At 41.6% G+C, this 23,579-nt stretch overlaps 1 protein-coding gene across 18 annotated transcripts in view; it reads left to right on the forward strand.

The window, feature by feature from the left end:
• Positions 1–23,579, forward strand: part of FRAS1 (Fraser extracellular matrix complex subunit 1) — a 474,502-nt gene that overhangs the window by 371,352 nt on the left and 79,571 nt on the right. For 10 of the 18 annotated variants that reach the window (XM_028491960.1, XM_028491961.1, XM_028491966.1 and 7 more), the window contains 8 exons: positions 5,028–5,176; positions 5,363–5,525; positions 7,758–7,893; positions 11,290–11,480; positions 12,701–12,854; positions 14,073–14,336; positions 16,194–16,382; positions 18,166–18,345. In XM_028491960.1, the coding sequence (XP_028347761.1) occupies positions 5,028–5,176; positions 5,363–5,525; positions 7,758–7,893; positions 11,290–11,480; positions 12,701–12,854; positions 14,073–14,336; positions 16,194–16,382; positions 18,166–18,345 (1,426 nt within the window). Of the gene's footprint in view, positions 1–5,027; positions 5,177–5,362; positions 5,526–7,757; positions 7,894–11,289; positions 11,481–12,700; positions 12,855–14,072; positions 14,337–16,193; positions 16,383–17,769; positions 17,890–18,165; positions 18,346–19,496; positions 19,575–20,181; positions 23,550–23,579 lie in introns of those variants that run through there. The other 8 variants (XR_003680570.2, XR_003680569.2, XR_003680571.1 and 5 more) reach the window with 8 other exon arrangements.

Raw genomic sequence — 23,579 nt, forward strand, 5'->3', positions numbered from 1 at the left:
GGGGCACGAACCCGTGTCCCCTGCATCGGCAGGAGGACTCTCAACCACTGAGCCACCAGGAAAGCCCAATAATGAGTAGTTTTTTTTTTGTTGTTTGTTTGTTTGTTTTGTTTTTTTGCGGTACGCGGGCCTCTCACTGTTGTGGCCTCTCCCGTTGCGGAGCACAGGCTCCGGACGCGCAGGCTCAGCGGCCATGGCTCACGGGCCTAGCCACTCCGCGGCATCCCGTGTCCCCTGCATCGGCAGGCAGACTCTCAACCACTGCGCCACCAGGGAAGCCCAATGAGTAGTTTTGACAAATACGCTGAAAATAAGAATAATTGTCTGAATGGTAATCATTCTTAGTATTGCATTTTTCCTTTGCTAATCTTAAAATTTCCACCAATAACCTGACCTTTTTAAAAAAAACACTATATAGTTTTAAGTAATCCTTTTCTGAGCTGAATAGTCTGGCTATAAAATCTAGTCCTGAATAGTAGCATTAAGGTAAAGCATTGGCCTGGGAACAATTGCTTCAATTGCTTTTGCACAGATTTTCCCCTAAAATTGTCTTTTTTTAGATTATGGGAAACTGCGTTCCACCCTGATTCTTCTCATGGGTCTAGTGTAGTTTCAGGACACCTTTGATTTTGTTTTTTAATTGACGGGTGATTCTTACCATAGGTTATGGTCTTTTGAATCTTATGAAACACGAATTCATAAAAATGTATGTATACAGATTTAATCAGTAGATCACCAAGGCTTGAAAAATGTTTGACAGACCAAAATAGGATTCCAGGAGCAGTTCCTTCCCATCAACTGCATTATAAGCTGCAGATGAAAATGCAAGCCCGTTGGCAACTGGACATGTATTTTCAGAAATTGATTGAATGTGAATTTACCCACTAGAGCGGAAAGACTCCAAAATAATTATCCTAGCTCACTGAAAGCATAGCATATTTTAAAGACTTAGCTAAGTTATACACTAACTTTCTCTGAGAGTTGTAGAAGAGTTTTGTACTTAATGTCATGGGGAAGATTTTTCTAGACATGCATAGTTAGTGAGTTTGCTGTGAACATCCAGAAAAGTTGAAAAAGCCATCTGAAACCCTGGTCATAAATGGAGCAGAATATAAAAAGATAGGAACAAGTGAGCCTGTTCTTAATTAGCGTATCATGAACTGCAAGAGGGTTAAGTGATGTTGGGAGAGGCAAAAGGCAAAAGTGGGATTCTGTGTGATTTGCTTCTTAATCGTGGTTTCCTATACACAATTTGCTATGTACTGCAAGAAAACAAGTAAGGAAGGGGTGGTATGGGTTTTATAGTTGGAATGAATGGGTTCTAATCTAAGCTCATCACTTTTACTAGCGTAATAACCCTTGACAAGTCACTAAACTCCCTAGGGCTCAGTTTTCTCATTTGTAATATGGAGAGGATGATATAAGATTAATCTTAAATAGCTAATAGATTTCTATGCACCAGCCAAAAATACACTAATTCAAAATAAGATACCATCTATAATTCAAAATAAGATACCATCTATAATAATATTACTTAACGCATATTAGTTATAAATGTAACAAAATTGATGCTATGACTGACTATAAAGAAAATTTAAAGGAGTCTCTTGACAAAGTTTTAGAAATAAAAGGAGAATTTACCAGGGGACCAGATAGAAGGTCAACAGGACGATAGCATTTCTATTCATAACAAAAATAGCCAGTAAATGTAACTAAAAAGATGATACCACTTATAATAGCATCACAAAAATTATATTCTTTGGACTAAATCTAACAAAAAACGGACAATACTTCTACAGGGAAAATTGTAATACTTAATTGGCAGACGTTTAAAAAGCACTAAATAAATGACAAGATACGCCATATTCATGAATAGGAAGATTTAGTATCAAAGAGATAGCAATTGTCCCACAAGTGATCTTTCCATTCAATTGAGTTCCAATCAAAAGCCCGGTGGACTTTTTATGATCTTGATAAGCTGATTCTACAATATATAAGGAACAACAAGGGCCAAAATTCTGAAAACGAATGACAGGAGGGCGGGGGCTTGCTCTGGCAGGTATCAGGATTCATTATAAACCTGCGCTATTTAAAGCAGTGTACACTGGTATATACTAGAGAGTCCAGAAACAGACCCACACTTGGGACTGTAATATAAAACAGCTATAGCAAGCCAGATCAGTGGAAACAGGAGAAACTATTTAAAACATGAATCTGCACAAAATTACTATTCATATGTAAAAAAAAGACTACTGCTACCTCATACCCTACACAGATATTAGCTGTAGCAAATCAAGTACTTAAGTGTCAAGTAAAAGTGTACAGTTCTTTATAGGATATAGGCGAATATTTTCATGATATTGGGAAAAGGAAGAATTTCTTAAACTAGAAACAAAAAGTGCTAACTATAAAGAAGAAATTGATAAATTTGACTATATTAAAATTAATGTTCTCCCAAACACACCATTAATACAAAAGAACAAACAAGTTACAAATTGGAAAAAGATATTTATTTACAACACATATAACCAAAAATAACAAAGAAAATATAAAGAATGTCTGCAAATCAAGAATAAAAAGATAATCCATTTGAAAAATGAACAGAAGACATCAGCAGGAATTTCAGAAGAGGAACCCATAGGGCCAATAAACATAAGGAGAGACATTCACCTTTTTAGACATCAGGGAAAGCAAGTTAGGACTGTATACCATTTCATACCAATTCTATTGGCAAAAATTTTTAAGTATGAAAACACCAAATGTTGGAGAGGAAATAGATCTATAGGAGGTTCTTTGTTAATGGAACTGTAAATTGGAACAACCACTCTGGGAAAGAATTTGGCCTTGTCTTGTGAGGATGAATGTTCATATACCCTAATTGTTCCTCTCCTAGATTCCTATTCAAGAGGCACTTTCGCAGGTACACAAGATATGCACAAGAATATATACAAGAATGTTTATAGCAATACTATTTGTAACAGTAGTCTATCTGTAATAGCAAAAATTTTGAAATAAGCCAAATGTCCATCAGCATCAACAGGATATCTTGTGGTGTACTTACTCTATGGAATATTAGAGAACACTCAAAACACATGAACTATAGCTGCACAGAACAACATTAATGGACCTTAGCAGTCTGCTACTGAGTAAAAAGAAAAATAAATTCCACAAGAGGAGTGTCTAACTCCCTTTTCTTAAGTTAAAAAAAACTGAAGCTACTTTATAATACTATATCAAACTATATCAAGAAATTCAAAGAAATAAGAAACAAGATCCGGGGTGATGGTAGGCCCAGGGACAGGATAAAAGAGGAGCTCATACATAAATGTTAATCATCAAAGTTCTAGTCCTTTGTTGAATGCTGGGTCAATAGATGTATAAATAATAAAAAGGAAATTAAAAAGGGAATGAATACAAAATGGGTGAGAGGGCTTTGAGTAGAAAAATTACATAAGAACAAAGTCTATATTCTTATGAATTTTTCACCCACGGTATCTTGGACATCCCAAAATAGTAATTTTCTCTAAATTATGACAGCATTTTCAGAAAAAAAATATCCAAATGATATCACACTGTTTCAAACCCAACAGTCATTTGAGATGTGAAAAATTATAAGTTGTGCCTGACATGAAATTTGCATTTCTTTGCCAAATTTACCAATGTGGAGTTTAGAAGCTGTTCATTCTAATCAAGAGCCAGGAGCTCTGTCCTTGTAGTTTATCACCATCTCAGAAGATAATACCTTAGAACTCTTGGCTGTCTTCTAAAAATTCCCTCTCAGAGGATACTCACAGTAATATTAGGAAGTAGTCTTTTGGAAGCCTGCATATTGTATTTGATAACTCATGTAGAAAAATAGAGAAACTTTAAAGGAAAAATTTAGGGGAAATTTTCTGAAGTTTTGCAGCTTCGATGAATTTGAGATTCCTTCCATGCTGTTATCAAGTGATGTGAAGAAATATGGAAAATTCTATGATCTTGCACTGAGGCTCTGAACTGTCAACTTACAAAGGTCTCTGGGGATAGAAATGAGAGCTGACAAAACCTGCTGCCCCAGATCACCAGGCAGCCGTGCTCATATCCCTGATCTTGTACCTCAACTAACTGTACAACATAGCCATGCAAATTTGCATGTGAAAATACACTTGGCTATGCAATATTTATTTTCATTGTTGCTGTGGTAAAGTGTAAAGTGTCCTCATGTTCACAGCCAGCTGCTCTAAAAGATGAATGACGCAGGGAACTTTCCAAGGAGTTGTTGCCTCCCTCCTAGATATTTCCAAAAATATCCTTGAAGAAAGAAGAAATTGTCATTAAGACATTTAATTATTGTCCATGTAGAAACACAGAAAGCCAATTTTATTTCTCAATAAACACTGCAGAGGAAAGGGAAATAAATGGTCTTGTTAACATAGGGCATCTTGGGGGTTGAACAGCCATAGGTTTGGTCCAGGCAGAATGAAATCCATAATTTCCTAAATTCTTTTGTTAAACTAAAATTTTTATCATGTTAAATATTACTTAAAGTGAGTCCTTGGCTAAGCTAAATACCTTCCATTCTTTGTTTCACAGAATTTTAAAATTGTTATTATCATATGTTATAGTGGAATTTTACCCGTTTCTAAAAAGCAAACTATTCTTAGAAACTCTAGAAGAATCCTACAACTGTGTTTCTAGAAGGATGACATATTTCTGACTGTGTTTTGCTCTTCACTAGATGCTTGTAATAAAAACAAAACCTTGTGTGGCTCTTATAGTACCCATAGGGCATCTCTTTGTTTTACGCCCTATACCTAAAGTGCATTTCCTACTATTATCTTGAGCTACTCTTCAAAGAAGACATTATCAAAGAGACATTTTAGGAGGAATAAATACTGGGATTTTCATGTAGTTTAAATGGTGTTGCTTTATCCCAAAGGGAAAGAGATTTTTCCATTTAGTAGAGAAGGGAGCACCCGAGATCTTTACTGGAAATATTGATTCCTGCAAACGTGCATTCATGTCTTGCCTCATATTTGCCTAATTAGGATGATTCTTCCCCCGACCCAGAGATCTGGATTCAGTTAAGTTCTCTGCCTGTGTATGGTGCTCTCTTAAGAACCTCAGGACCTGAGGTGGAAGAACTCTCAGAGGTTTCCAATTTCACAATGGAAGACATCAACAACAAGAAAATTAGGTATATAACCACCTGGTGTTACGTGACAGAATTGTTTTTAATTGTTTTAAAATATGTAAGCAACTAACCAGTAGCTCTCTTGAAAGATTATGTTACTACTGGCCCCATTGTTAAACAAAGATTCAGTCATCTTACTTGACCTGTTGGTGTAGTTCATTCATTCTGTTCTTCTCTTGGCCTTTGTAGGTACTCGGCTGCGTTTGAGACTGGTGGTCATTTGGTTACTGACAGCTTCCATTTCTCTGTCTCTGATTTGGACCACAACCGCCTGGACAATCAGAGGTTTACCATCATGATCACTCCCGTCAAGGATCCACCCCAAGTCATTGCTTTTGCTGACCTTATCACCGTAAGCAGTTCAGATCAATGAACTGTGGATGCTGTAGAGAGCAGGAGTCTGTGGCAGTGTGAATGAAGGATTTCTACCTAAATTGGCTGTCAAGTCCTTCCCCTCAAATATCTAGGCAATAGTATCAAGATACGTATGGCTTTCAAGCACCAGTTTTTCAAAAAGTATGAAAATAATTACATGCAGAGATCAAATCATTATATCCACATTATTTAATTAGTCAACAAGTATTTCTGTGCCAGACATAAATCTAGAGGTGTACAGTATTTTGTATACTATGCTAGATGTATATAGCAGTAGGAGTAGGAATGTATCTTTGAGGAGTTTATAGTCTAATGTTTGCAGCAACTAAAACATAGGGATATGGACAGTGTCCCCAGGTCCCTTTTTTTTTTTTTTAATTTATTTTATTTATTTATTTTTGGCTGCATTGTGTCTTCCTTGCTGCGTGTGGGCTTTCTCTAGTTGTGGCGAGTAGGGGCTACTCTTCGTTGCGGTGTGCGGGCTTCTCATTGCAGTGGCCTCTCTTGTTGCGGAGCAGAGCTCTAGGTGAGCGGGCTTCAGTAGTTGTGGCACACGGGCTCAATAGTTGTGGCTCACGGGCTTAGTTGCTCCACGGCATGTGGGACCTTCCTGGACCAGGGCTCAAACCTGTGTCCCCTGCATCGGCAGGTGGATTCTTAACCACTGCGCCGCCAGAGCAGCTTCCCAGGTTCCATCTTAAATGGAGTTGATACTTATCACTGTAAACAGTATTGATAGCTCCTTGGCGTTGGGAGGTGAAATATAATGTACCTCGATCATGAAGTTACCTAGACCTGAATTCAAGTGCCATTTTGGTTACTAGCTGACTGACCTTGGACCAATTATATAATCTTTCTTAGCCTCAGTTTCTTCATTTTTTTATAAATTTATTTATTTTATTTATATTTATTTTTGGTTACATTGGGTCTTCGTTGCTGCACGCGGGCTTTCTCTAGTGGCAGCGAGTGGGGCTACTCTTTGTTGTGGTGGGCGGGCTTCTCATTGCGGTGGCTTCTCTTGTTGCGGGGCTCGGGCTCTAGGTGCACGGCCTTCAGTAGTTGTGGTGCGTGGGCTTAGTTGCTCCGCAGCATGTGGGATCTTCCCAGACCAGGGATCAAACTCACGTCCCCTGCATTGGCAGGCAGATTCTTAACCACTGCACCACCAGGGAAGTCCCAATTTCCTCATTTTTAAAGTGTTACTATTCCTATTACATAAAGGATTACTCTGATGATTAATAAAGTAGCACTAAAAAGCCCCAGTAGAGTACCGGCTCATGGTAGGGATTCCATAAAAGTTAATTCACTTTCCTTGTTCTGCTCTATGTACATACCATAATGACAAAAACTCAGGATTCCTGGTTTTGTTGAACAACTGAAAATTCATAAAACTGAGTTGTTTCTAAATGGTTCTGATATTCCACCCTTTTTTTTTTTCATGTCCACACTTCGGGGCAATTGTTTGGACCTTCCCCATTCCCAGAGTCAGAGTGACCTTCCACTTTGTAACTTGTAGATCTTCCTATATTTAGCCAATAGTCATTCAGAAGTAAACGGCTTCATATCCAGCAGGCTAGCAAAAAACACTAGGGTCAGATTGCAAAGTAAGCATACAAAATAGGGCCCTAAAGGAAAAAGGTAGCTGGAGCAACTGCTTTTACTCATAACTGATTTATTTTCCTCCTTGACAGTAAGATAAGCACTAGCTTTCAGGTATGGTGAGCCCTTTCTTCCTGCACACCTATAAACATACACTATCATGGGATAAATGGGACTTCCTGCTGGGAACTCCTATAGGACAGAGCTACCCTCGTAGTATCCAAGGGAGGACTGGATGAATCATTCTGTAGCTGCGGGCTTTTGAACGTTGATACGGAGGGAAGGCAGCCATCCTGTCGTGCAGCTGTTCCAAGGTAGGTGATTAGAATGGGCCAGAGCTGCTTTACAACCAGATCCATCATGGAAGGAAGCACAACTTTGAAGGGAAACACGGAAGTCACCGTGTCTGAGCGTAGCTTCGAGAGGCGCTGAAGGATTGCCCGGTCCCAGCAGCTCGAACATTCCTCATCTCATGTGTAGAGGATCTGTCTCCTAAAAGAAGTGGAATTGGTACTGGAAGGTCACCCCAGGCAACTCTTTTCAATTCAGTTCCTTTTACTGCAGTTACGTGCAACCGCCCAAGGACTCTCTCCAATCTTTTCTTTCTTAGGTTGAGGAGGGAGGGAGAGCCCCACTCTCATTTCACCATTTCTTTGCTGCTGATGATCAGGACAGCCTCCAGGGTGACGCCATCATTAAACTAAGTGCCCTGCCCAAGTACGGCTGCATCGAGAACACGGGGACAGGTAACAGCAGTAGATTGGCTCTAGAGTTGTTCCAGACCTGGAGAGAAGGGAGCGTGGAGGTGGGTAACTGTCTGCAATTAACCTGGATATGGAGAACTAAAGAGGGACTGGAACCATTTCAAAGAAATGGAAGGAGGGAAGGTTTCATTGACTCAACAAAAATTGAGTGTTTCCTGTATGCCAAGCACTCTTTTAAGCACTGGGGATATATCAGTAAACAAAACAGACAGAAACCACTACTTTCATGGTGCCTTAGATCCTGGTGGGAGGAGACAGATAAGAAACCTAATAAATGAAAAAACTGTGTAAGACGTCAGGAGGTCAATCAGTGCTATGGGAAAAACTAGAGCAGGGTGAGGGCATTTGGAGTGCCAGCAATGGGGACGCAGGGGCTTGGGGATTGCACTCGGAATTGAGTGTCAAGGAAATAAAATTTTCTGTCCTTTTATTGTGAGGCAGCTGCAGTTTAGCTGAACCGTAGCTTACGTCTCAGCTTTTTCTAAGGATATGACATGAATTGAAATGCATGCTTGTCTCTCTGTGACCCTCTCCTCAACATCCCTCCCCCCCGCCACCATCTACCCTGGACCCACTGCCCTTGGTGATTATCGCAGAGAAGGGGAGGGGAGAGGGTGGATAACGTCCACAGGTCCGCTGAGACCACAGTGACTGGCGGTTGAGACAGCTCCTGGCAGGTGACTGTGCCGCTGCCTCCGCAGTGAGATTCCTGAGTGCCAGCGCTTGGCTCTAACTGGTGTGCAGCTAGCAGCTCCCACAGAGAGGCCAGTGACTGAAGGCATCTGTGACCAGCGTGGTGCCTGGGATTTGAGCCTGGTTACCGGAAACTCATTTAGCAGGGGTCATGTTTTCCTATAGAAAATCTTGAGTCTTCTCCCCATCTTGCCTTTCAGTGTGTGCTCTTAGATTTGTTTATTGCTGAGTTAGATTTATCTCAACAAATGTTTATGCAGTGGATGTAAAGATGAATAAGATGCAGCCCCTGCCTCGAGTGGGACACAGATATGAAGACTGATAAATTACAATCATGAAACGCCAGGACAGGGAAAGGAGGAAAGCACTGAGAAAGGACATAGGACAAAACAGTTACTTTTGCCTGTAAAGGCAAGAAAGTCGGAGGAAGCAACATTTGAGTTGGAACTTGAAGTGTCAGTGAGATTTGCTCTGGACAGAGGGAAAATGGCATTTTCACAGAGGGAAGAGCACAGGCAAAGGTGGGGAATCATGAAAGGATGGTTGCCCCCGGCCTTCTCTTCTCTCCAGGTGATTTCTTATTAAGCTTTTTTTTAACATCGTTTTATGCTAACCTGGAGTACATGCAGAAGTGAAATTTCTGGCAAGCCTCAGTCTCTCTTAAAGTGTTTCGCAGACTTTAATGTGCGTAAGACTCACCTGGAGGGCCTGTGCAAACACAGTTTCCTGGGCGGCAACCCCAGAGTTCCTGTTTGAGGAGGCTGGTGAGACCCATGCGTTTGCATTTCTCACCAGCTCACAGGTGAGGCCATTACTGCTGGTCCACACTTGGAAAACCATTGCTCTACATTAGTATGAACCTGGAAGTAAGGAAAAGACGTTCTGGGGGCAAATAATTGTTCCAAGGCACATCGTATAAGGACCCACCCTTTGCTCCATGGGAGTTCAGAACCAAGTCTGTTTTATACATATGAAACTAGCTACCTAGATTCAGAATTCAGCTGATCAGAAGAACATCTTTTTAAAAACATTAGAAGAAGTAGCTTTAAGTTCATACCGGCAAGATGGAAGAAACAGAATAATCATATTGTCTGGTATGAAATCTAACAGCGTGGATAATCTACATTCCTTTAGTACCAGCACAACCAGGGCAGGGCCCACCTTGATTACCTGTTGGGCATCTCTGTGTTCCAGTGCAATGCAATAATAGATGTTCATGATTATAGCCTGCACACATCAAGAACTATTTAATTTGCACATAGTATGTTCTGTTTAAGAAGGCAAGGAAGAACATTAATGAGAGTGATTTATGTGAAAAAACAGAAGGTGCAGTTTTAAAAATTGAAAGGACTGGTGCTTAAAGCTTCAGTGGCAGGTTCACTTGTTGAATAGCTTGTTTTCTAAGACAGAAAGTAAGTCATTATTCTAGTCAAGTATATTTTTAGGCACTATTTACTTAGGCTATTTTTGACCCAAATAAAGATACTATATTTCTTATATTTACAGTGATCAAAGGAAAGAGAAAATAAAATTTGAAGGAATTACAGCAATTCCTTTTGGAAACCCTGAACTGTATGCCCTAGGGGTTATCAGGTCACTGGTCACTTAGAGCCCTCTATTCTTCTGGTGTCAAGAGGAATCATATCTGAGGGGTAAAATTTAAGAAAATTCATGTCATTGAAAAAAATAATATTTGTCTTGAATTCTTGTTTCAAACAAATTATAAGTGAAGCATTTTCATTCCTAGTCTTTACATTGGGAGGTAAACGAAAAATGACCCTGTCTGCAATCTAGGAAGTCAACGGCCTTTTACTATATGACCTAATCTTTGCAAAGGACCATGAAAGAGGGAAAGAGAAAGCCTTATCGTTTTCAGATCTTCTATCTACACTTTTCTTTGTTGATGTATATCCAGGGAGTGTTTGAAGACACAGGGGTTTCATTTTTCTCCTCTCTTTAGAAGGAAATGTAACAATTTAAAATCAATCAATTACAGAGACTTAGACCAAGTAAGAGACAAGTCATCCATCATTTAGACAGTGCTTACTCTTCCCCTTGGCCTTTGGGGTTGGGAGGAAAAGAAGAGGTAACCAGAGCCGGCACTGAATGGTACTTGAGCATCTCAGTACCTGAACTGCACCCGAGCTCTGGATGGTCCCTGAGCATCACAGTAGCCCTGGTCGACCATCCCAGGGGCTGAGCACTAGCCCATGCAGAGGTTTCCTTAAGGAACTGAAGAGTCAAATGAAAACATGCTTGAGGAGATGTTTCTTAGATAACAAGGTATGCAGTTAACCTTTTCTTGTGTAAAGAAAGAAGGTTCCTCTTGCAGAGTGGTTTTGAAATTGACTAAAGCTGAAGGTAAAACCTTTACTGTTGTATCAATACTTGTCCCATGACTTATTTTATCAAATATTTCCAACAAAACAACCACTGAGTCTATGCTCTATGAAATACTAACATTCAGAGTGCTTTCATACACGTTAGCTCATTTGATTCCCATTTGTAGATGAAAAATAGCGGGGAAACTGGGATCCCACCCCAAGTCTTCCAATTCCACTCTCCCACCTTTATTCTCAAACATATTTTCCTCTTCTGTTGATAGTGCTGTCAGACTTTCTGGTTCAGCCCAGGAAGCAGGAATTGATGGATCAAGGTAAAAGTTCCCTCTTGCTGTTGATGCAGGTGATCGATTTGGCCCTGGAACTACCAGTGACCTAGAAGCATCAATCCCTCTTCAAGATGTCCTGGAAAACTACATTTACTACTTTCAGAGTGTTCATGAAAGCATTGAGCCAACCCATGATATTTTCAGTTTTTATGTAAGTGATGGAAACAGTCGATCAGAAATCCACAGCGTCAACATCACCATCGAGGTAAAGACTTTGGAAGTTGGATAAGTTGGGCCTTTGACCACAATATCCCACCATTAGATAGCTTTATGTGAACTCAAAAGCAAAGAAGATTGGGTTTGACCTTGAATTTTAGAGGTCAGTTTTTAAAATATAACCCTGACCTTTAGGAAACTTGTAGAATTAAGGCTGGCATTTGGGGATGGTCTGACGTGGAAATCGGAATTTCCATTTCAGAGTAAAATCTATCTGTTCTGTGTGAAAACAGTTTGTGAGGGTCAGACAGAGAAACCTTGCCAGTCTCATATTAGGTGAAAAATAGCATATGCTTGTTTTTCCCTGAAATTATTGTATGTGGTTCTATGTGCGTACTTGCCTTTTCTTATATTTTTTAGTGCATTTATTCATTACACTATAACATGAAAGAAATGTGTTCCTCGATGCTGTATTTATTCTCATTTGAGCAACTACGTAGGCTTGCTCTGTCACCCCAAGGAGAGAGATAAAAGATAAAAATCAGAATGGAATGCCCTCTGCTTTGAGAAAATAAAACATGGCACTCTCGGCACCGTTCAGGGACGGTGGTTGAGGGGTGCTGGCACAAGGATGGGGGTCAAGGAGATATCTTTAGACACCCACAGTTTCCAATATGTGTCCTCCTACAGGTACTGTGCCATGCTTAGGCTTCTAAGACTGTTCTGACTTCAAATAATGTGCCCTTTTATCTCCCAAATATACTTGTCTAACCTCATGTCCATATTTTTGGTCTGGAAAATGTCATCCTTGTACCTATGGAAAATACCTGAGAAGATTTCTGTAGCATGTCCATCATTGTCTTTTCAAGGGGATATTTGGTTTGTGTGACCTGCTCGCCTTTCAACCTAACCATTTTGAGTGGGAATTAAAGATGGTGACATATTAGATACAAACTACTATGCATAAAATAAACACCAAGGACCTACTGTGTAGCACAGGGAACTATATTCAATATCTCATAATGATCTACAATGGAAAATAATCTGAAAAAATATATCTATATAACTGAACCTCTTTGCTGTATACCTGAAACTAACACAACTATATTTCAATAATAATAATAATAACAATAAAGGCAATGACACGTTTCATGCTAGTTCGGTAGTGAAAGTTAATGTGGCGGTGTTACTTTCTCTGAATAATGCATGTTATTTTTTTCTTCTTAAACCAGTATCTGTGTGAGACCTAATATTTTATGCTTTAATCAGAGGAAGAATGACGAGCCTCCCAGGATGACCTTGCGGCCCCTTGGCGTGCAGCTGAGCTCGGGAGTGGTGATAAGCAATTCTTCTCTGAGCCTGCAGGACCTGGACACTCCAGATAATGAGCTGATTTTTGTACTGACAAAAAAGCCTGGCCATGGTAGGACACAACTGCTATGGGCAGCTTCTTAATTGAGGTGCCCGATGGGTTATTAGAATAAACACATAGACGTCAGCTGATGATTCTTCTGCCTTGCTGGTGTGTAGTCCGTTCTTTGCATCAAAGTATAGTCAAATTCACAGCTAGCTAATATCCTTTGGGGTCACAGTAGACTCTGGTTGCTCTGAAAGCCTGAATCCTGGTGTCTCTGAAATTCAACTTCAGCTGTTTTCTTGCTTTTTTATGTAACCTCAGGCAAAACAAGTTTTCAGAATCTGCACATCCTCTTCTCAGAGTAGGCATCATTGCTTGATCATCCTGGGCCATTGCCTGCAAGGAACAGCATAGCAGCCTTGAAATTAATCACAAAAGGTGTTCACTTCAGGTTAGAGGCGTGGTATAGACATCTTTATGAGCTTGTTCCTTTTGCAAAGAAAGCACTTTTCCTGATTAAACCAGAAGTTTAGAAAACCACCATAGGACTCTTCTACATACTTCTTTTCTAAGTGCCATCCCCCTAGTATTAGCTAAAGCTCTGCAACTTTCATCTCCCAAGTGGTATCTTAGTCCATCCTAATGGCTATTGGCCTTTTGAAGATGAAACTGTTGTTGATGGAGAGCAAGCAGGTGAGGTTGTTGGTCATTGCATTTTAGCTTGCCTTCATCCACTTTCACTTTCTTTAATGAAGCACTTTAACTGTCCCTTTGTGGTACACATGACCTTGAAAACAGAAAAATATGCCTCAGCCCAAAGATGCTTAGTGTCTTTCTGAATTTAAAAGGAATTTAAAACATATTCCTCTCTCCCACCCCAGATGCCCCAGGCGGAAGGCAGCAAGTGGAGAGTGCTATTTTCACCCTGCAGAAGGTGAAAATAAGGTTTAGATAATGAAGTGAGTTTGAATTCATGGAGAGAGATTTGATTCCTAAGCCACCATATTACTGTATCCATCTGTGTCTCCTTAAGAGATTTTTAACCAGGAAAAGCCGAACTTTGTCTTCTTTATTTGGAGATGAGGCCATAGAGCAGCACCCTGTACTTCTATGTAAAATGCTGATTTCTTGGTCATTTATTTATGTGCCACCATGAGCCTCTGAGGGGCTTGGCATTCTACCCAGGCTCAAGCAGTTGACAAAATCAGACAATGTTTTAGTGCCATATATACTCTACCATTGTTTCTTTCTTTCTTTCTTTCTTTTTTTCGCTTCCTTCCTCAGGTCATCTGCTCCGGAGGCAAACTGCTTCTGAGCCTCTGGAGAATGGGAGGGTTTTGGTCCAGGGCTCCTCCTTCACCTACCAGGATATCCTGGCCGGGCTGGTTGGGTACATGCCTGGTGGTCCTGGTGTGGCAGTGGATGAGTTCCGGTTCTCCCTCACTGATGGACTCCACACAGACACAGGGAGGATGGAGATATACACAGAGCTGCCTACAGGTGACACCCCCCACTTGGCTGTAAACCAAGGCCTCCAGCTGTCAGCAGGTACCACAGGGATGGAAGAGAGTGGCCGTGGTTTCTTCTTTGTTGGTGTGCAGTACTTCCTTCCATGTCAGCTCAGCTCCGTGGGAGGATCTTGAGCTGGGTGTGCAGAATCTGGGGAGACTAGTGTTGGGGAGAACTGTTGTTTTGGGGACACTAAGAGTTGTGAATGACAAATGTGAAACCTCTGAAGTTCTTTGGACCTCTGTGAATTTGAGAAAAGATTGAGAAGAGCTTATAGTATTCCCAAGGTCCACAAAAATCATCATCTGTCCAACTACTCGTAGGCCCAGGTCTCTTAGAACATTGCTACTGCCCAACCAACCCCATGGAAACAAACAACAAAATCTAGCAGGATTTTCAAGTTGCTTATTTTAAAAAAAAAAAAAAAGAGGCATGGAGGGGCAATTGGGAAGTCATCATGCACTAAGAGAGATTAGGTAAGTAATTGAGAACCATTAGATATGGTGTTCTAGGGTCTAATGTTCACAGTTTTACTTGTGGATAAGCAACACTGAAGGACCTGTGACACATGTCAGTCTTGGAGTCAGTTTGCAGTAGAGAGTTAATTAGAGAGTGGGCTTTTTTTCCACAGAGCATCTGTGTCCCACTGGAGTTCCGTTTGCTTGTTTATTCTTAGTTTCACATGTATTTTGTAGTGAAAAATATATGGTATAATGGTATTTGAAAATTTGGAGATTCCCAAAGGTCTCAAGTATTAGGTATGGGACTCAACTTTGCCCTATTTACAAGCTAATAAGTTATCCTCTTACTGTTTCATGGACGCTGGTAGAAGACATGAGATTCCTTGGTCAGAGACAAAGTACTTTGTGACAGCACAGCAGACAGCATTGCCAAGAGCAATTTTGTATCTATTCGCAATGCCCTCCAAGTCCCATGGGGGTGATACGGAGGGCCCAGATGAATACCTCCGTGTGCAGTGTAATGCATTACAGAAGAGGAACACTGAGCTTGGGGAACTCCCCATGTTATAGTAGCGATAAGCAAGCCTGGTCTTTGTCCCAGAGGAAGATGTCACCTCATCCCTCAGGGTTACTCGCTGAGAATGGCCTGGGTAATGAGTGGTCAGGCCTTGCATTCTTGGCATTACCCAGCAAGAACATGCAGGGACACTCAGGGCCCGTGGAGGATTGCCACTCCAAACACTAGGATGTATTGCACATGAGTGACTAGGACCTACTTTATCAGAATTTACTATTTTTAATGTGAGAAAATGGCTGGAGAGGGAAGCGAGGGAGAAGACCCTGAGAAGACGTGTTTTCCAGGAAACAGTGCCTTGTCTCCGTCCCCAACACCTGTGCAAGCCTTCCAGGGCCCAGCGCTCAGGTCTCCCTGCTCTGTAACCCTCACCATATATTCTGTCTTGAGGAACAGTGATTCTGACTATTCAGTCTGAGAGGGCAACAGATATGTTTGGGAGTTTATGTAAAGCTGTTTTTTAATGATTTGGTGATCCTTAAGGAAATAAATTAGGTCCAAGCAGGTTTCATCATAGGTCTGGGAGTCATTTACATCACAGAACTAGGAGTTATTTCATAGATCTAGATACTAATGGAAAGGTCACGGGCGTAGGGCGAGCACAGGTAGAGAGTGAAAGTGGATCAGAAGAGAAAAGGGGCTCAGATCTAAACTCAAGGGGTGATTAGCAAATTGGGAAGTTGGGACTATTCACTTAATGGAAATTAAACTTTATTCAGCTGGAAACAGAAGGGCAGGCAGCTGATACTTCCTTAGACCAGGGAGTGTGTGTTAATTTAGTCTCCAGTCTCCTAAAGTCATTTGACGTCCTATTCAAAAGCAATGATGGGGAATGACCTAATCTATCCCATTCTCTTCCAGGGTCCGTAGCGCCCATCACAGAACAGCACTTGAAAGTGACAGATACTGACTCAGATGACCATCAGGTGATGTACATCTTGAAGGAAGATCCTGGTGCAGGGCGCCTGCAGTTGGTAAAACATGACAGCCTGGAGCAGATCTCCGTTAAAGGCCCCGTCCAAAGTTTCACCCAGGCTGACATCAGCCAAGGTCAGCTGCTTCTCTTCTGCCAACCCAGACTTCCAGAAACTCCACCCCCAGTAGTCAAATGAGAGTTAAGTGCCTGGTAGCCTATGGCAGCAAACGGAGCACTTTTGTTTTGAAGTAAGAGCTGAGTTATAGCTTCATTTATTCTTTCTTGTCTCCTCAATTTTTTTGGTTTTGCAAAAAACTCTCCTTCTTGGCTAAAACGTGTTCATGCTTTGACATAGCATTGATGAAACTGGGGGCTATTATAGACGAAAAAATCATTTTGACTTGCTATGATGCTAAAAATGGGTGTGAGAGAGAGAGGAAAAAGAAGTGAATTGGGATGGATTAAGGTGAAAATTATGCCTGCCTTAGGTGAACAATTTCTATCTCTTTCCAACTCCCCAAAGAGCACAAGTTAATGAACTAAGCAAAATGGAAGGGCATAAATTGGAGCTGCCTGAGGGAGATTACCTAGCTCATCCCTCCTCCAGGAAATGCTGATGTAATGTAAAAGCATAAATGTTAAATGCTACATAGTTACTGTACAGTGCTTTCAGGGGTAAAAAAGGAAAGAAAGTTACATATTTGGGAGGAAGGTAATCCAGCGTCATGTAATGATATGCAGTTCCATTTAGAGGTGGAAATGTGTCCCCCTAGGAGCAGAAAGTCCCGTCTGCACTAACGCCCCAAATTGATAGCAGCCAAAATCTCATTAGACATGTTTAGCGAAGGGAGTGTCCCGCTTTAGAATATGAGAGCAGGCACCTCTTCCTACGTGTTTGGCTCTCTTTTCATTGCTAGGTACTTATAAGTGATGCTGTGGGTTAACAAAAATGTCATATATTGCATTTTTCCCTTTGGATCCATTTGACTTGTAGGTAGAGTTTATTTATTTTGTTCACCTATTTCTTTGTTGGTTGGTTATATCCGGTGTCTTTCCTTAAATGAATGAAGGCTGTACTGAGAAATGGGAGTGACAGCTTCTGGGAGAATGTGGGCTGCAGCTCTCTGTCCTCTTGCCCTGTGACGTGGCTATTTAACAGGGTCACACCAATGACGTGGGTCCGGTCAGTGCACGTTTTCCACATGGGCAGTTTTGCTGATCTAGTTATTCATGAGACTTCTTTAGGGTCTTCCACAGACGCCAAGCCTCAACTGTAAGCAATGCTACTTGCTACTTAGGATGATTTTATCATGATGGAGCCATTGATGAGGAGGAAGTTGCTAGTGGGAGATGAAAGGGAGGAAATGAAAATATTAGATTAAAATGTCAAAAGCAATGTCTAAGTGAGAAGGGGTTAACTGATTCACCGGTGTGAATACCAACTGAATTCTCAGCTGACGTTTCAGAAGTAAGGGCAGAAAACACTAATAGCAAATTGTGATTTTCTTGTCCGTGTTACAGGCCACGTAGAATACAGTCATGGAAAAGGAGAATCTGGCGGGAGCTTTGCTTTTAAATTTGATGTGGTTGATGGAGAAGGCAACAAATTGATTGGCCAGTCATTTTCCATCAGTGTTTTGGGTAAGGGGGCACTGGGTTTCTAAAAGTCCTCCAGCAGTCCTGAGGTTGTATGGTACACACTGTGCTCACCTTGAGGCTTGAGCCTTTCCTTTAGGTGCTCTTGTGGAAATCTGGAATCCTAGCCTGTCTGTTGTGCGAAGCCGTGGCTCCTTGATATGCTCTCTGAGGGGCAGGCCTGGAGACTATTCCAATCTTACCCCTGGACACCAGGCCCGGAATTGAAGAAAGGAGGCTAAAAATGATCCCATTTCAAATCACTCTTTCTGATATTTTCAGAAGACAAATCTCCACCAGTCATCACCACCAATAAAGGGCTGGTCTTGGATGAAAACTCGATGAAGAAAATCACCACTCTGCAGCTCTCTGCCACTGACCGGGAGACGGAGCCTGCAGAACTGATCTACAGAATCACCAGAGAGCCCCAGCTGGGCCACCTGGAACACACAGCATTACCAGGTAAGCCCATCATCTCTGACTTCATCAAACCAAAAGCTGGGATTTAGGAAGTGCTGGGGGGCAGCCACACTATGTGTACACATTCACCCTGAATCTGCCTTTGTTAGTATTTATTTTTGGCATCACTAGTTCTGACCATTACATACTGCCTTGCATTATACTTAGAACAAAGTATGCTCAATAATTACTTACTGGAAGTTGAATTAAAAATTACAATTTGATATAAACAGTCTTGGCTCCATAACTAGAATTCAACAAATAGCAAGTGAGCATGCATGTTGAGTAAGACCTTGGTTTAGCTGCTACAGAGGAAAAAAAAAAAAAAGGTAAATAAGATATAACCACAAGCTTTAGAGTCCTCTATTGGATAAGATAAGGAACCTCTGCATATACTCATACACAAGGGAAGAAGATAGCAGGTATTTTAAGAACTGTATAAACCTGCTATCATAGGAGTTCAAAAGTGAAAGAGGCTACATCGGGTGTGAAGGTACAAAGAGGTGACATTTAACAGTGCATTTGAAAGATAGAATTTGGGCTGACAGAAATTGTTATTTCCAGAGATAGGAACAGCATGTGGGCACATTCCAAAAATTATGAGAGGGCCAGTTTTGCTAAAGCATATATTCTGAAAATAGTAGTTGATTGAGCTCATGGGTAGATTGAGATTTTTATGGAGGGTCTTCAGAGTGGCGATCAGTAATCCCTGTTTAATTCAATAGGCAATAGGGAGTCACTGCAGAATTATGAACAGGGAGGGGAAGTGAAATTCATCTAGTGTCCAACAGGATGAACTGAAAGAAAAAGGAGGCAGTGCCATTGGGTAGGAAGTTTCTCATTTGGACAGATGCAAGCTAGTGAGGCTTCATGTGGAGGGGCAGCAGTGAGAATAGTAAGATGAGAATAATATAAGAGATTATTCCTGGTACCTCGTAAGTATCCAGTAAACAGTAGGTGGTGGAAGGAAGGAAGGAAGGAAGCAGTTAATTTCAGGAGGAGAACCTATAGAACTTGGCAGCTTGAATGGATGTGAAGGATAAGAGATATTTGCTGAATAAACAACCTAAAGGTAGAATTGTCTTTATTTGGTCCATCATAGAAGAAGTGTCAGCTTGCAGGAAATTTAGATCATTGTTTTCTTTGGATTTCAGGTTACAGATTCTTCATTCATTCAACCACGGAAATAGCAAAACAGAGAAAGTACTTGCCCTGATGCTGGGAATCAGATAGTAAGCAAACAAGCAAACAAATATATCATATGTCAACGGTGACGAGTTAGGGGGTGAAATGAGGGCGTTATTGGGGTGCAGGGAGCAAGGAGGCGAGGGAAGGCCTCCCTAACAATAAGATGACCTATGAGCAGAGATCTGAAGAAAGTGAGGGAGCCAGCCATGCTGACACGTAAAGGAAAGAGCATTCCAAACAGGGGATTGGCGAGTGTTGACATCCTGAGGTGGGATCAGCCAGGCCTATCACATTCCAGATGCAGCAAGGAGACCAGTATGGCTGGGGCGGAGTGAGTGGGGGAGAGAGTGGGGATGCATGGAGGACCGCCCTGGAGGGGGAGCCGGTGGAGGTGAACATGTGGGTCCAGCGTGGTGGTGGAGGAGGGAGTTATGTGTATGGTGGGAGGGCATGGGGAAGGATGGACAGATTGGCCAAAATCCCTAATGCAGATTAAAGCCAGTGCCCTCCCCTTTTGTCCCAGAGTTCCTGGGGGCAGTATGCAGATCAGCACTCCCAAGACCTTAGCTGCTTGAGATACCTGATAAATCATTCATGAGCTAATTGCTTCTGCCAGAATTCTGTCAGGTTGCTGATTATATCTCTCCAAAGATGAAAGGGCAGACTCTCGGCTGTTGTGTTGGGCAACTGCATTTACACTGCACAGAGCTCCAAACGGCTCGGAGCTTCACACAAGGCCCTGCCAGCTGCTGGTAAGTCCCAGCCCTGGCTCTTCTCTGACCCCCAGGCTGTTGTTGAGTCCTGTGTGAGGCTGCCCCAAATTCGCTTTTTCTGTTTTTACAGTCTCAGCCTTCACTGAGCTGAAATCCTGGACGCCAAGACCAGGCCAGCACTGCTCAGGGTACCACCCATAGGGGATCACACTTCTCCCTCCTCTTGGGAAAGCAGCCTCCCGAAACAGAGGGAGGGGCGCTTCCTTCACCTGCCCTTTCCCACCAGGCTTGACTTCCTAATCCACGTTCTCTCCCGCCCCCACCATTTCTTCTCAATCCTCCTGTTTCTAGAGATTCTAAGTAGACCAGATAGGAAGATCTTGACTCTTGGGGGCCCCTCTCCATCTCTAATGGAGCAGGGCTTCCCTGCCCCTCCCACACCATCAGCACCACAGTCCTTTCCATAGCATTTAGTCAGCATTCTCTCCTTCCCTGTCTCTCCTAAGTGGAACTGTATTCATGAATTCAATTCTTTTTAAATGTCAAAGCTCTCCCTTCAGAGGAAGTCCATGCTGATTATGGATCACCCTTTCTGAAGGCAGCTGGCTACAGCTTGGAGAAAAGCACCTCACCCTATTTGTCTCCATGGGTGAGGATGGGTCTACCAGGAGCTGAGGCTGGGCTGGAGCCTGTTTCCAAGAAGAGCAGAACAGCTTCTAGACCACTGTCTCTAGTGCAGGCACTGAGACATTTAGGGACTGGGTGCCTCTGGGAATTATCATTTGCCACCAGTGCCTGCAGACATCCTCTTGATGGTTAATTATGAATTGCACTTAGCCTTATGCCATCTCTCTTAGTCAGCTGATTGTGATTGTTCTCTTTAGATAGAAAAGGTGTGAAGGTCCTCTTTTCTCCCCTCAAGGAGTCACAGGGAGCCATGTGTCCATGGGAACCGTGTGGAAGACAGACACGCACCTCCTCCCACAGAGGAGAGCCACGTGAGGCTCTAGTCCCTGTGTGGGCTCTTTGCAGGGTTGAGGGCCCACACCCTCATGTCAGTGACCCTAAGGACCCTCTTATTCTTGGGAAATTAGAGTAAGGAGTTATATTATCAGGATAGAAGCTAAGCTGCTGGAACAAAGAGACTGCAAAATACAGTACCTTCCACAAGAAGTTTATTTTTGCTCACAGCAAAATCGAGAGGCAGGTGGCCCAAAATGTACTGTCATCATCCCCCAACCAGCAGCCAGGGAGGAAAGACCAGGGGCCCCCACATCCATTTCTTTTCCAGGAGTATTACTGGAAGAACCTATATCCTTTTTTTTTTTTAAAGTCATCTTTTTTTTTAACATCTTTATTGGAGTATAATTGCTATACAATGGTGTGTTAGTTTCTGCTGCATAACAAAGTGAGTCAGCTATATATATACATATATCCCCATATCCCCTCCCTCTTGCGTCTCCCTGCCTCTCACCCTCCCTATCCCACCCCTCTAGCTGCCCACAAAGCACCGAGCTGATCTCCCCTTGCTATGCAACTGCTTCCCACTAGCTATCTATTTTATATTTGGTAGTGTATATATGACAATGCCACTCTATTACTTTGTCCCGGTTACCTTTCCCCCTCCCCGTGTCCTCAAGTCCATTCTCTACATCTGTGTCTTTACTCCTCTCCTGCCCCTAGGTTCTTCAGAACCTTTTTTTTTTTTAGATTCTATATATATGAGCTAACATACAATATTTGTTTTTCTCTTTCTGACTTACTTCACTCTGTATGACAGACTCTAGGTCCATCCACCTCACTACAAATAACTCAATTTCGTTTCATTTTATGGCTGGGTAATATTCCATTGTATATATGTGCCACATCTTCTTTATCCATTCATCTGTTGGTGGACACTTAGGTTGCTTCCTGGCTATTGTAAATAGTGCTGCAGTGAACATTGTGGTGCATGACTCTTTTTGAATTATGGTTTTCTCAGGGTGTATGCCCAGTACTGGGATGGCTGGGTCATATGGTAGTTTATTTTTAGTTTTTTAAGGAGCCTCCATACTGTTCTCCATAGTGGCTGTATCAATTTACCTTCCCACCAACAGTGCAAGAGAGTTCCCTTTTCTCCACACCCTCTCCAGCATTTATTGTTTGTAGACTTTTTGATGATGGCCATTCTAACTAGTATGAGGTGATACCTCATTGTAGTTTTGATTTGCATTTCTCTAATGATTAGTGATGTGGAGCATCCTTTCATGTGTTTGTTGGCAATCTGTATAGCTTCTTGGAGAAACGTCTATTTAGGTCTTCTGCCCATTTTTGGATTAGGTTGCTTATTTTTTGGATATTGAGCTACATGTGATGCTTATATATTTTGAAGATTAATCCTCTGTCAGTTGCTTCATTTGCAAATATTTTCTTCCATTCTGAGGGTTGTCTTTCATCTTCTTTATGGTTTCCTTTGCTGTGCAAAAGCTTTTAGGTTTCATTAGGTCCCATTTATTTTTTTTTGTTTTTATTTCTATTTCTCTAGGAGACGGCTTGAAAAGGGTCTGGCTGTGATTTATGTCATATAGTGTTCTACCTATGTTTTCCTCCAAGAGTTTTATAGTGTCTGGCCTTACATTTAGGTCTATAATCCTTTTGTATACAGTGTTAAGGAGTGTTCTAATTTCACTCTTTTGCATGTAGTTGTCCAGTTTTGCCAGCACCACTTATTGAAGAGGCTGTCTTTTCTCTTTTGTATATTCTTGCCTCCTTTATGAAAGATAAGGTGACCATATGTGTGGGAGGTTATCTCTGGGCTTTCTATCCTGTTCCATTGATCTATATTCTGTTTTTGTGCCATACCATACTGGCTTGATTACTGTAGCTTCGTAGTATAATCTGAAGTCCAGGAGCCTGATTCCTCCAGGTCCGTTTTTCTTTCTCAAGATTGCTTTGGCTATTTGGGGTCTTTTGTGTTTCCATACAAATTGTGAATTTTTTTGTCCTAGTTCTGTGAAAAATGCCATTGGTAGTTTGACAGGGATTTCATTGAATCTGTACATTGCTTTGGGTAGCATAGTCATTTTCACTATGTTGATTTTTCCAATCCAAGAACATGGTATATCTCCCCATCTGTTGGTATCGTCTTTAATTTCTTTCATCAGTGTCTTATAATTTTCTGCATTACAGGCCTTTTGTCTCCTTAAGTAGATTTATTCCTAGGTATTTTATTCTTTTTGTTGCAATGGTAAATGGGAGTATTTCCTTAATTTCACTTTCAGATTTTTCATCATTAGTGTACAGGAATGCAAGAGATTTCTGTGCATTAATTTTGTATCCTGCTACTTTACCAAATTC

Source organism: Physeter macrocephalus, chromosome 7, assembly GCF_002837175.3.
Source record: "Physeter macrocephalus isolate SW-GA chromosome 7, ASM283717v5, whole genome shotgun sequence".
NCBI lineage: Eukaryota > Metazoa > Chordata > Mammalia > Artiodactyla > Physeteridae > Physeter > Physeter macrocephalus.